This window comes from Muscardinus avellanarius, assembly GCF_963383645.1.
Source record: "Muscardinus avellanarius genome assembly, chromosome: 6".
NCBI lineage: Eukaryota > Metazoa > Chordata > Mammalia > Rodentia > Gliridae > Muscardinus > Muscardinus avellanarius.
Genome location: NC_137791.1, coordinates 53,026,366 through 53,040,465, shown reverse-complemented (window position 1 = coordinate 53,040,465; position 14,100 = coordinate 53,026,366). Strand labels below are relative to the sequence as shown.

Sequence of the window (14,100 nt, the reverse complement as noted above, 5' to 3'; positions counted from 1 at the left end):
TGTACCCAACACTTACCTTTCAGTTTGGCTTGTTCCTTACTATTCTATTCACTCTGTTTTTTATTATTTTATTATTTTATTATTATTATTATTATTATTATTATTATTATTTTTGGTGTACTGTAGTCATACATCTTTTTTTTTCTTTTTTTTTTTTGCGGGTCTGGTGATGGAACCCAGGAACATTCTACCTCCAAGCTACACCCCTTGCCCTATTTTTTATTCTTTTTTTTTTGAAGCAGGGTCTCACTAAGTTGCAGAGGGCCTCACTAAGTAGCTGAAGCTATCCATGAACCACGATGATCCAGTCTCAGCCTCCCGAATGCTGGGATTACAAGCCTGCGCCACAGCACCCGGTGGTAGTCATACATCTTAATGGGTAGGTACAAGGTAGAGGCATATAAGCACATATCATTTAGCCCTTTCTTAATTCCCACCCCATTCCCTCCCCTCCCTCTTTTTCATGTTTGGCTTAGTGATTGACTTTGATATGTTTATGAATGTATGTCATGTACATTATGGAATTTCTCTCTTCTCCCTCCCATACCCCTCACTTAGGTTGCATTGTTTCCTTATCTATGGTTTCTCCCTCCTTGTCTGGAGTTTCTTCTATAACCCTTTCCCCTCTAACTTCCACATATTAGGAAGAGCATCTGATTTCTTACTTTTTGTGACTGACTAAGCTCACTTAGCATGTTCTCCAGTTCCATCCATTTCTCTGTATAGGGTGTAATTTTGCTCTTCTTTATGGCTGAATAAAATTTCATTGTGTATTGTGTTGAATCTGTAGATCATTTTGGGAAGAATGGCCATTTTGATGATATTTATTCTGCCTATTCGAGAACATGGAAGATTTTTTTCATCTTTTAAGGTCTTCTTCAATTTATTTTTCTAATGTTTTATAATTTTCTTTGAAGGAGTCTTTTACCTCCTTGGTTAGGTTTATTACTAAGTCTTTTATTTTTTTGTAGGATATACTGAGTGCAAGTTCTATATTTCTTTTTCAGTTGATTTATGGTTGGCATACAAAAAAGCTTCTGATTTTTTTTTTTCCTGGGGATGGAACCCAGGGTCATTCTACCTCTGAACTATACTCCCAGCCCTATTTTTATTCTATATTTTGGAACAGGGTCTCACTGAGTTGCAAAGGGCCTCGCTAAGTAGCGAGGCTGTCCACGAACTGCAGTCCTCCTGTCTCCACCACCCAAATGCTGGGATTACAAGCGTGCGCCACCATGCCCGGCTAGCTTCTGATTTTTTAAGATTGATTTTGTATCCAGACACTCTGCTGAATTTGTTGATCAATCCTATAAGCCATTTGGTTGAGTTTGTTGGGTCTTCTTAGTATCATGTCATATTCACAGAGGGGTAGTTTTAGTTTTTCTTTTTCTATTTGTACTCCTTTTATTTTCTTCTCTTGCCTTATTGTTTGACTAGAGTCTCAACATATTGAAAAGGAGTGGTGATAATGGACATCCTTCTCTTGTTCTTGTTTTTAGAAGGAATTCTTGCAGTTTTTCCCTACTTAATATGATGTTGGCTGTAGGCCTATTATATATTACCTTTATGATGCTGAGGTATGTTCCTTCTATTCAGATTCTCTGCAGTGCTTTTTTTAGGCTAAATGGGTGTTAGATTTTGTTAAATGCTTTTTCAGTGTCTATTGAAATGATTATGTGATTTTTGTCTTTGGTTCTGTTTATGTGATGAATTACATGGATTCCTTTTTGTATATTGAACCAGCCTTGCATCCTTGGGATGAACCCTACTTGGTCATGGCATATGATTTTCTTGATGTGATTTTGAATGTGCGTAGCTAGTAATTTGTTTAGCAGTTTTGTGTCTAAGTTGATCAACAATATAGACTTATAGTTTTATTTTCTTGAGCTGTCTTTATTAGATTTTGGTATTAATGTGATATTGGCTTCTTAGAATGTATTTGGGAGAGTCCTGTTTCTTTCTATCTTATAAAGTTGTTTGAGAAGTATCGGGATTAGCTCTTCTATATAGGTTTTATAAAATTCACTTGGGAAACCCTCTGGTCCTGGGCTTTTGTTTGATCATACATTTGATTGCTGCCTCAATCTCTTTGATTGCTGTTGGGCAGTTTAAATTTTCTATATTTTCTTGACTCGGTTTAGGAAGGTTGTATGTATCTAGAAATTTGTCACTTTCTTCCATAGTTTCCATTTTGTTGGAGTGTAGTTTTTCAAAGTAGTTTCTGATAATCCTCTGGATTTCCACACTGTTGGTGGTAATAACTCCTTTTCAGCCCTTATTTTAGTAATTTGGATTGATTCTCTTTCTTTTCTTTTCTTTTTTTTTTTATTGTTTTTGGTTAGCTTGGCTAGTGGTTTATCTATCTTGTTAATTTTTTTTGAGAAACCAGCTTTTGGTTTTGTTGATTTTCTCTGTCTTTTTATCCTCTACTTTGTTGATTTCTGCTCTGATTTTAATAATTTCCTGTCTCTTACTGGCTTTGGGGTTAGACTGTTCCTATTTTTCAAAGGCTTTGGGATGTGTCATTAGGTTATTTATTTGGTAATTTTTTTAGTTTATTTTAAAAATATGATTATCAATCGGGATACCAGAGGGAGTCCAGGTAATGGAGGAGAAACATCAGGGGAGCTCGGGAAGTAGTCTAAAAGAAGGGGAGGGAAGAGTGAGGTTCATTGAAGGAGTTACTATCATTAGCTATGTGTACGTATGTGAAGATACCAGTGTTAACCTCAGTACTCTGTATGGGAAAGAGGGGCGATGGGGAGGTAGTATGGGAATAAGCACCGAGTGCTGTGTGCATGTGTGTCATGGTCAACTTGACTTACATTATGACGTGAGACTATAATGTACCAGTAAAAACATAAAAAATAAAAAAGGAAAAAATTAAAATGTGCTTATTTATCTTTTTGAGACTGAATCCAGCACCTTACGTGTGCTAGGTGAGTGGCACTCACTTAGCTAAACCTCCAGCCCTATTTTTTAAAGATTACAGAGTGTTTAGTTATGTTTAATGGGGGAGTTAACCAAAAATGTATATTACTATTCTCCCCCTACCATCATCAATAAGTGCATAAAATGTTAAAAAAAATAATGCTTCTACATACAATACAGCCTTATTTTCACTATACATCATGAGTTAAAATTTTTTTTTATCAATTCCAGCCATCATAGTCCAGGTCGTTGGCTCCTTATTTACTATCTTTTATGTGTTTTTAAATATTGATCACATCTAAAGTTTGTTAATGGCCTTTCCAAGAATAGGTATATAGATCAAAGTCTTTTGGACTTAAAGCTCCCACAGCCTTTTTTAAAAAGTTTTGAATAGTATATTTACTTCCCAGAACAAGAAAATAGCCTATTTTCTCTTCCAGCTAATAAAGGTAACAAATTTAGTTTGTCTTCCTAACTCTCCAGCTCTTAGCTGCCACTAAGCAGAATAAGGAAGAAGAAGTTTCTATAATAACAAAATAGGAGACCTCTTTTTACAAAGTAAAAATTCTCAGCCTTTTTTGACCACAAAAAAGAAAAACTTTTCCAAATCAACAGCAAACCTCATGTGTCAGGAGTTGGCTGTTATTTGGAACGGCTGTGTAAATAAGACTTGCACATTAAAATTTATTTTTTTTGTGGTACAGAGGGTGGAACCCAGGGGCTTTTCTACCTCCAGGCTATACTCCCAGACCTATTTTATACTTTATTTGGAAACAGGGTCTCACTAAGTTGCTGAGAGCCTCACTAAGTAGCTGAGGCTGGCTTTGAACCTGTGCGATCCTCCTGTCTCAGCCTTCCAAGAGCGGGGATTACAAGTGTGCACCATCATGCCCCACTCTGCACATTAAATATTTAAAAAGTATTGGACTGGGAATGTAGCTCAGTGGTAGAAGACTTGCCTAGCATGTGCAAGGCCCTGAGTCCAATCCACAGCTCCACAAAAAGGAAAGGAAGAGGAGGAGGAAGAGGAGGCAGAGAAGGAGGAGGAGGAGAAGAGGTGGAGAAGAGGAGGAGAAAATTTATCTTGGTGTTTAGTCAAGGGATTTAAGTGATTTCATAAAAGTTAATAATATATCAGTATTTGTCTCCAAATACAAATGCTTGATAGACTGTAAAAGATTAAAACTAACCCCTGTTTGCTTTCATGGATCTCTCTTATTAATTAGTGTTTCTTGTTCATTTTAGGCTTAATTTATATGGATTATATAAGTAGAAACAAATGCATATTGATTGTCATACCTTTGATTTAGGAAGAAATTAAGGCCAAGAAGCCACTATCACCCATAAAGGCAAGCTCTACTGCCGGCTCCTGCTCTTCAGAGGTGATGAGCACCAAGACTGCTGTCAAAGAGAACACTGTGTGCATACCCAACTATCTGGATCAAGAAATAAAGGTAAGCAAAAAGAGGCAAGCTTGCTAAAGACCATACTTTGGGAACAGAACAAACATATTTAAAAAAACAAAAAAGTATCACTAAAGTCATTAAAACTTATTAATGTTTTCTCACTAATTGAATTTACTTAAAACTACTCAGCCTGAAACCCAAGGCCTGCTCCTATTTTCATTTTCAACCTTACTTTCCCCTGGAATCCTGTCACTCTCTCACATAAACACAAGCTCCGGTTTAGACGTAATGAAAGGTTGGCATTTACCAAACATACTTGTCTCTATTCTTCCCCTCTTATTTATTTATTTTTTTGTCATCTTCCTAATACTGTGAGGCTCAACCCCTGACTTCTTCCCATTTTCTGTTAAGTTTCTTCGTATATTTTAAGGCAGATATTCCTCTAATCAATACTCCTCTCTCCCTTTCCCTTATCTTTAGAAAATTATTTCTTCAAACCTTTTCTATGAAAGATTATAAACTTGGTTATATTAATAATATGTCATATAAGATTCTTGGAAAGTTCTCCCCAGCAACAGTGATTTTTGAGAATGACATATATTCAAGAACAAATCAATCAGCTGATTATTTCTCAAATTCTAGAATATGGTATTGTTGAGAATAGAAATGTTAGTATTATCACAAAGTTTAATATAGGGCCGTTGATTTTCCAGCCCTTTCATAAAGCTTCTATATCTATAGCATCTAATAGATTCTCAGAGTGGATGATGCATCACAACTGTGGAAGAGCGCTGGACCCATCCAGGGGCCAGTTGTAGCCTCAGGTGCAATTGGCGGGCATTGAATAAAAAACAAGGAGGCAAGGGAGCGCCGACCGTAGTGCTGAGTAGTTTTTTCTGAAAGGGGGTGGTAAGCCAGTATGTGGCATCTAACTGATGCAAATATTTGTCATTAATAATAATTTAAGATTCCCAGTGGAGAGACTAGGAGAAAACAAGATGCAGTAGCTCAAATAAGAACTGATTTGCTTTAGACTGGATCAAGACAACAGAGATAAATTAAGAGATTTAAGGAACATTGAGACAAAAAGAATACACTGGATTTGCTTACTGAACAGCCGATGAGCCTTGGGTCTGGCTTGGACAATTTGCTGCATACTGGTGCTGGAAAATCAGAAGGAAGAGCAAGTTTGGACTGGGCTGTAGGAGGAAAAATATGGGTGGGCTTTGTTTTTTATAGGTATTTTGGGTCCAAAGTACCCATAGTATACCTACGTGTGTATAAGTGGAAGGCAAATGGATATAAAGGACTGTAGTTCAGGAGACAGATAGGAATTCCAGATATGTCTAAACTCTAGCAGCAGACATAATTAAGGCTCAAGTTGAAAGCTTCCTTACCTGTACTTGCTCGATGTTTTATTTGAATGTTTATTATAGTCCATTTTATTCAAATTATTTAATAGTCCTATCTCTGTCTTCTATACTTTGCCCTATAACTTCAGACCAAAACAACAACAAAACAAACAACAACAAAAAATTAAAAATTAAAGGGAAGGATTCTGATTCACTAGCAGAGATTCCCAACGTTTTTGGGTCCTTACATTCTTTTTGGGAAAAAAATATTACTCAGCGCCCCTGTGGCACTTCCATAGGCCCTCTATTTTTATCTGATGCACTCAGATTGCAGTCAAGGCTACCACCACCTCCTAGATGTACCAGCCTGTCTTGCTCCCCAAAATGGCTCATTTGAACACAGTTCTACAGAAAGGAACTGTGTTCAAAGAATCAAAGTGCAATGGTGAATCTAATACAGACCCTACTCCTCACCTACACTGTGGAGAGGAGCAATGCAGAGTAGCCCATTCCTGGAGGGGCAGATTGCAACTAGACCCCCGGGGTGCAGTGGGAAAGGATAGTTCTCCAAAAGAAGCTGATAGCTTCCATTTTCTAACACTTCCTTCTGAATCTCCAGCACCAATATGCAGTTATTATTACTCAGCACCAATATGCAGAATTATCCAAACCAGACCCAGGACTCATCTTGAATGACATCCTTGCCCTTTGTGACAGTGTTAGAAGATGGGAGCGTTAGACGATGTTAGAATTGAGTATACACAAAAGAAGAAACACACAGCCTCGACCAACCTAAACTATTGCACATATGGTGATGTTTTTGCTAAGATCCCAACTGTGTACTATTTGAAATCCCACTTGAATGAGTTGAGCATCAAGTCCAGAGTGAAATTTTGGGAGATGAGATGCTGAACAAAGTAAAGGAGACCTTATAAACCCTGTACCATTTATTTACTCACCTGTAACTCGCATGTTCTCTGTCAGATCCTGGCAAAGCTCTGTGACATTTTACATACTGATTCCCTGGCAGAAGTTACACAGTGGCTGCTTCATGCAAGTACAAAAGGTGAGATTAAGATAAGCATTTGCACCTGGGGTTGGTAATACTTCCTGTAACACCAATACTTGGGAAACTGAGTCAGAATGGCCACAGGTTCAAGGCCAGCCTCAGCAAGTTAATGAGACCCTCAACAGCTTAGCAAAATCCTGTTGAAAGAAAGAGAGAAAGAAAGAAAGAAAGAAGGAAAGAAAGAAAGAAAGAGAGAGAGGGAAAGGAAGAAAGAAAGAAAAAGAAAGGCAGGCCTAGGGGTATATCTCAGAGGTAGAATGCCCCTGGGTTCAATTTCCAAAATAACAACAACACAAATGATAAAAGCATTTGCAGATACTAATCTCAGGTTACTGTAAGAAACTGGAAATATGCCAGCATCTGACATTTTCTACCTTGTATTTACAAAGATAATGTTGCAATACTATTTCCCCCAGTGTTTTGGTATCAGAACCATTGCATTCCTATATATCCAACTGCATGCATGCTGGTCATTCAATAAACTCGAAAGACTAAACTTCTCAATGAACTTGTTGCGGTGATATGAAACACCTGTGTTTGAGGGCCATCTTATTCTCAAATACAGGTGGATTGTGCTTTACCTCCCAATTCCACACACCCACAGCTCTCCCTGAGCACATCTTTGGGCATTCTACGAACTTTGAGTGCAGAGTCTGTTTCTTTCCTCTGGTATGAATGGCAATAGCACAGCCTTCCTAGTTTCAGATTCAGTAAACTCTGTCAATTTTCACCCAAACCATCAACTCAGTCATCTCTCAGCCTCCTTTGGGCTCCGACTGGCCTGTTCCACAAAACCACTTGCCACTCTCAGCAAACAAGACAACCATGAGTGGTGTGCAGCAGCTAGACCCAAACCTTCCTGCTCGTCAGACTCTGAGGTGGGGCCCGAGTCTCTGTATTTCTAACAAGTGCCCAGGTGATGCTGATCATGCTAGTCTAGAGACCATTCTCTGAGCATCAGTGCACTGATCAATGTAAGTACCACTGCGTTAAGAAAACAGACTACTATTTTTAAATGCAGAGCACTGTGGAACTCATACCTTACTCCAGGCAACTGAATATACTTGGGGGCAACAGGGCTTTAGTTATTCTCTATTTTTTCTAGTTTAAGAATATAACATTTAGCTGGGTATGGTGGCACACACCTGTAATCCCAGTACTTAGGAGGCTGAGACAGGAAGATCACAGATCACAGGTTTTCAACCAGCCTCAGCAACTTAGCGAGGCCATCAGCAATTTAGTGAGACCTTATCTTTAAAAAAAAAAAAAATGGAACTGGGATGTAGCTTAGAGGTAAAATGACCCTGGGTTAACATATGTGTGTGTGTGTATATATATATATATATATATATATATATATATGTATATATATGTACATATATATATGTACATATATATATATGTACATACATATATATATATATGTACATATATATATACATATATATATGTATATATATATATATGTATATATATATGTATATATATATATATGTATATATATATACATATATATATATGTATATATATATATACACACACATACATATATGTATATATATACACACACATATACATATATGTTTGTGTATGTGTGTAAATAAATGTGTGAGCCAGGCATGGTAGCGCAAGCTTGTAATCCCGGTAATTAGGAGACTGAGACAGGAGGATTGCTGGTTCTCAGCCAGTGTTAGCTACTTAGTGAGGCCCTCTACAACTTAGCGAGACCCTGTTTCAGAATAAAGAATAAAAAATAGGGCTGGAAGTGTATCTCGAAGGTAGAATGTCCCTGGGTTCAGTCCCCAGTATTGCAAAAAATAAAAAAGTATGTGTGTATAGTGTATATATAAATATATATTGTATATATTTACATATAAATGTCATAGATAACACTTATATATAACATTTAATAAATTCCACAAGTAACAAATGTTTATTTTGGGGAGAAAAAGAGCAGATGAACCAGAAAAATTGATTAGAAAGATCAGCAATGGACAGCCAGGCGTGGTAGTGCACACTTGTAATCCCAGCACTTGGGAAGCCGAGACAGGAGGATCACAGTTTGTGACAGCCTACTTAGTGAGGCCCTTTGCAACTCAGTGAGACCCTGTTTCAAATGAAGAATAAAAAACAGGGCTAGAGGTGTAGCTCAGAGGTAGAATGCCCCTGGGTTCCATCCCCAGTACCACAAAAAAAGGAACAGCAGTAATCAGTAAAATTACCATAGACATCATTTCAATGAATATTTTGATGTATACCTTTCTAGGTATGCCTATACCTTTATGATTCAAATTATTAGCCTGTACTTCAGTAGGATAATATTGTACTTATTGTTTTTGTATAGATATTATATTGTATTCGTATTCTTCTATTTTTTCACAGCAGCCAAAATGCATAATGCTGGTTTTATACTCAGTGTTTTTAAACTATTCCACTGCTATTCAGTGACAATATTTCAGTGACTTACTACCCCAGGCATCTACAGTATCATAAATCAACAGAAACCAAGTTGAAATAATTAAACTTTTCTATGGAAACACTCACTCACACATAGGTACCTATCCAGAAAAAAAAAATATTATCACCTTTCACACTGGGGTGCTGGATAAAAGAATGAATCCTGTGATTCTAGCCAACATGGTAATTACAACCTCTATCTCTCCAAACTCTTTTTTTTCTTTAATTAGAAAAAGAGTGGATCTCAGCTTTGATTCATTCTGAGCTAGCAGAGATAAACTTGCTGACTCGCCACAGAAGAAGCCCCTCAGCGGAACCAGCCGCAGAGACTGAGAAGCCACCCACAGCTAAATCGCCCCCCAAAGTCAAGTCACCCCCAAATGCTCCTGCAAAATCAAAAGTCCTGCCTGGAGCTAGGGATGGAAACCAATCCACCAGGTAAGTAGATAGAATGGCCACTTACAGGGCCTTCAGTACATAAAGACTTCAGATTCTCTTGATTACTGTTCAAATGCTAAATATGTCAAGTTTTTAACTCAATTCAGTAAATAACCACAGTATAAATTGGTATTCTTTCATTTTTATAAATGTAATATGAGAGTTGTCAATTCTACCATTAAGGACATTTTGGCAGGGGCTTATATAGTGATCTTCTTTGAAGGAAAATTCCCTTTCCACTAAGGGTAAAGCAAGAGTAGCTGCCTAAGAAATCTAGTAAAATATGGGGCTTGACTTAAAAATAGAAGATATAAGGGAAATTGAAACCATATTGCTATAGTTATTGTATATTTTGTTAAATGCACATCACACAGACATGATTTTTTTTTTTTTTTGTATAGAACAGTAAAAAGAACACTAAATTGCTTCACTTAATTTTCTCTGGCCTATTCTTTGGTCTGTCTAGGAGAAAATAACCACTAAGAGAATTGGAAATTATTTCAGGAGACATTTTTCTTAAACTATGTAATTTCAATAGCAAAAGGAAACATGTATTTATGTATAACATTACATTGAAAGATTGTTGGTAAGGTGTTACTTAAAATGGGAGAGAAAATCTTATGGCCTTAAAATTAGAAGTTGAGTGAAACTTAAGGTCAGAGAAAATGAATACTAAAAAATAATGTGTCACCTTAAAAATTAAGATAGGATAATTTTGTATTATAATTTGTTTCTCTCATAAATTTTCCATAAAATCAGAAACAGAAGGATCTGATTAGGTAATAGAAAGGTATCTCTAGTGACTAGCATATGAGATACAATTTAGACATTTATTTAGAATAAGAAAAATTTTTATTGGGAAGTAAATTTAATACTGTAAACATTAAAAAAAAAATAATTGGGATGAGCTGAGCATGGTGGCACATGCTTGTAATCCCAGTACTTGGGAAGCTGAGACAGGAGGATCTGGGTTCGCAGCCAGCTTTAAGTACTTAGTGAGGCCTTCTGAAACTTAGTGAGACCCTGTTTCAAAATAGGGCTTAATGCCAGGTGTGGTGACACATGCTTGTAATCCCCGCGCTTGGGAGGCAGAAACAGGAGGATTGCACAGGTTTGAAGCCAGCCACGCTGGCTTAAGAGACCCTGTTTCCAAATAAAAATATAAAATAGGTCTGGGAGTGTAACCTGGAGGTAGAAGGGCTTCCAGGAACCCCAATACCACCAAAAAAAAAAAAAAAAAAAAGGGCTGGGGGTGTAGCTTGGAGGTAAAATGCCCCTTGGTTCAAGCCCCAGCACACCACACACATGATAATAATAATAATAATAATAATAATAATAATAATAATATATTTTATACTCTGAATTTGTTGATAATGTAGCCTAATTTGTTTTGTTTTGTTTTGTTTTGTTTTTTTGGTGGTACTGGAAGTGGGACCCAGGGGCTTTCTACCTCTGGGCTATAATCCCAGACCTATTTTATATTTTATTTGGAAACAGGGTCTCACTAAGTTGCTGAGAGCCTCACTAAGTAGCTGAGGCTGGCTTCGAACCTGCGCGATCCTCCTGTCTCAGCCTCCCAAGCACGGGGATTACAAGCGTGCGCCATCACGCCCGGCCTAATTTGTATTTTTGAATTAATTTTTTTCCTATCTTTAATTGATTTAGAGCATCAAGTCAAGGATCGGAAGGAAGTAAGGAAGCACCAAAAGGTTAGTACAGTTTGTGATAATTACTGAGTTAGTTTAAAGAAACCAATAAGTACTAGTGATTCAGAGGCACTGATTTTTAAGGATCTGTGCCTTTAGAGGGCAAACAATAAACCACAAGGGTGATTTTCACCTCAATTCTTAAGGGACAGCCTTTGCTGAATTTCTCATAGAGGTAAATTTGACATAAAGTCACCTTTGTTCTGGAAGGCAAGGTGCCTCATCAGGGGCAGACACTCTTTCAGGGCAGGACAAGTGGAGCTATAGGTATAGTCGTGCCAACTCAGAGAAAAGGGAAATCCTGCTTAACCCACAGAAAGATGGTGAGCTCAGACTTCTGGCTCTTCACAGCTCATCTGTCATGCAGCTAGATAATTTCACTGGAAAGAAAGTCAGCCAGGGAGAAGAAGAAAATGCAACAAGCTACATGCAGGAGCCCCACAAGCCAGCTGAAACACAGCACAAAAGGGCAGTTCCATGCCCCTGCTAGAGGCCCAGCACCAGCCTACAATTTGGAACAGAGAGAATAGTAGTACAAAGTCCTGTCTTGGTCTAGAACAGCACCAGTGCAGCATCCCAAGCTTTAAAACAAGCCTTGCAAAAATGACTACAGAGCAACAAGCTAGCAAGTCTATCTACAAGCCTTAAACCGAAAGCTGTCATATTTCTACAATTCCCCTCATAGTAGCCATGATATGGCAATCCATGACAGTTCCTTAGGGTCTCTCTAGACTCCAGAAGATTCCACTGGGACTCACCAAACCCAAAAGAAGCTTTATCAGCTAACAGGCAACAGTAAGTGCAGTTTATAAATTAGAAAACAACTCATTTGACTGCATTGCCTATTACATCTGGCCTCTCCCTAGAACCCAGGTTCGCAGAACCCTAGAATCATAACATGACAGTGATAGCTTCTCTTTAAGTCTTTACTAAATTTTAGGCCCCACATGTATTTTGCCTCTCTAGATTCCTAAAAATGTTTTTTATAGAAGAATCCCTCAAATCATGCCCTGTTCTCTACACTGTTGGTATTTGGCATCTTTCCAAGTTCCTATTACTGTAGACTTTGGAAAGGTCAGATGGTGCAACTAATTTGTTTTAACCTGCATGTCTATTCTCTTATCAATCAAGACCACAGCCTTCTCCTTCTCTCATGGGTCCCATCCTTGCTGATCCTCCCTTACCCACCACCAACTCTAAATCATTCTTACTATTTTGTGTTTGCGTCTAAGAGTACAAAGGGGCACATACGTGAATTCCTAGTACTTGGGAGGCGGAGACAAGAGAATCGCAGGTTTGTGGTCAGCCCCAGCTATTGAGTGAGACCCTCTGAAATTTACTGAGACCCTGTTTAAGAGTAAAGAATAAAAATAGGCCAGGGATGTAGCTCAGAGATAGAATGCCTCTGGGTTCAATCCCCAGTACTGTAAATAAATAAGTCAATAAATGAATGAATAAATAAATAAAGCCGGGCGTGGTAGTGCACGCTTGTAATCCCCGTGCTTGGGAGGCGGAGACAGGAGGATCGCGCAGGTTCGAAGCCAGCCTCGCTGGCTTAGGAGACCCTGTTTCCAAATAAAAATATAAAATATAGGTGTTTGGGAGTGTAGACCTTAGGTAGAAGGGTTTACAGGAACCCCAGTACCACCAAAATAAATAAATAAATAAATAAATAAATAAATAAATAAATAAAACAAATAAATAAACAAATAGCATAGACTTCATGCTATAGAACAAATAGCTCATTAAAGATGAGTTAAGTGGTAGGAAAGAAAGATATGAGTGGAGTCGTCTATGAATTTTGGGTGTTTCTGATTCATCTTAAACATCATTTGCTATAAAAACAAGGCAGAAGTTATAGTCACTGTCTAAATTATGGTCTTATTTAGATTCTTTTTCTGTTTCAGGGGATGAGCAAAAGCCTCCATTGTTTTTAAGAAGAAGCAATATGAAAATACCTGTTACAGACTATTTCAGCAAGCCAAAGTCCCCTGTCAGGCCTAATTCTCAGGACGCCGGGCTGGCAAGGCCAATGTCAGCAAGAAGTTTACAACAAGGATACAGTCTCTGTCCTCAGAAAGCATTTTATCCTTTAACATACCAAAAGTAGAAATGAGACACAGGGCTAATTCTTCACAAATGTGAGCTTCACTTTGTTACAACATCACATTATTTTTTAGAAGAATTGAGCAGTCAGTCAGTCTTCTTTATGGTGGCACATGTAAATCTCAGAACACCTGTATATAATGCTAAAAATAAATATTAATGGATACAAGAGTTCTATTTGTTCTTCATTTTAATTCTACTTGTAAAAGAAGTATGTTTATTTAGATACTATTTCAGTCTTTAACTGTTATTATTAGTAATCGAGCATAGGCGCTGATACTAGAAAAATCACTGACAGACAGTTACAGTTTGACCTGGATCCCAAACTTTGCTTGGGGCTGATCCAGACTGGATGATCCAGACTGAGAATTTTAACATTTGAGTTGAGTTTTACAGTCTACAGTGTTTCAATGTAGATTATTTATAAACAAATAAATAAAACAAGGCTTATCTCCTACCCACCAAACAAAACAAAACAAAACAAAAAATCAAGCTTGATGTGGTGGTACACACCTGTAATTCCAGTACTTGAGAGTCTGAAAAAGGAGGAATCACAGGTTCAGGACCAGCCTCACCAACATAGTGAGACTCTCAGCAACCTAGTGAGACCCTGTTTCAAAACAAAAAACTAAAAA

The 14,100-nt window shown here is 37.6% G+C and overlaps 1 protein-coding gene across 1 annotated transcript in view; it reads left to right on the top strand.

Annotated features, from left to right (window-relative positions):
* LOC308264038 (uncharacterized protein C4orf17) overlaps nt 1-14,100 on the top strand; it is a gene marked incomplete at both ends in the record, with an annotated part of 56,385 nt that overhangs the window by 31,539 nt on the left and 10,746 nt on the right. The window contains 5 exons of the mRNA XM_080697185.1: nt 4,242-4,385; nt 6,674-6,755; nt 9,446-9,653; nt 11,570-11,682; nt 13,267-13,465. Coding sequence (XP_080553311.1) covers nt 4,242-4,385; nt 6,674-6,755; nt 9,446-9,653; nt 11,570-11,682; nt 13,267-13,465 — 746 coding nt within the window. The remainder of the gene's footprint in view (nt 1-4,241; nt 4,386-6,673; nt 6,756-9,445; nt 9,654-11,569; nt 11,683-13,266; nt 13,466-14,100) is intronic.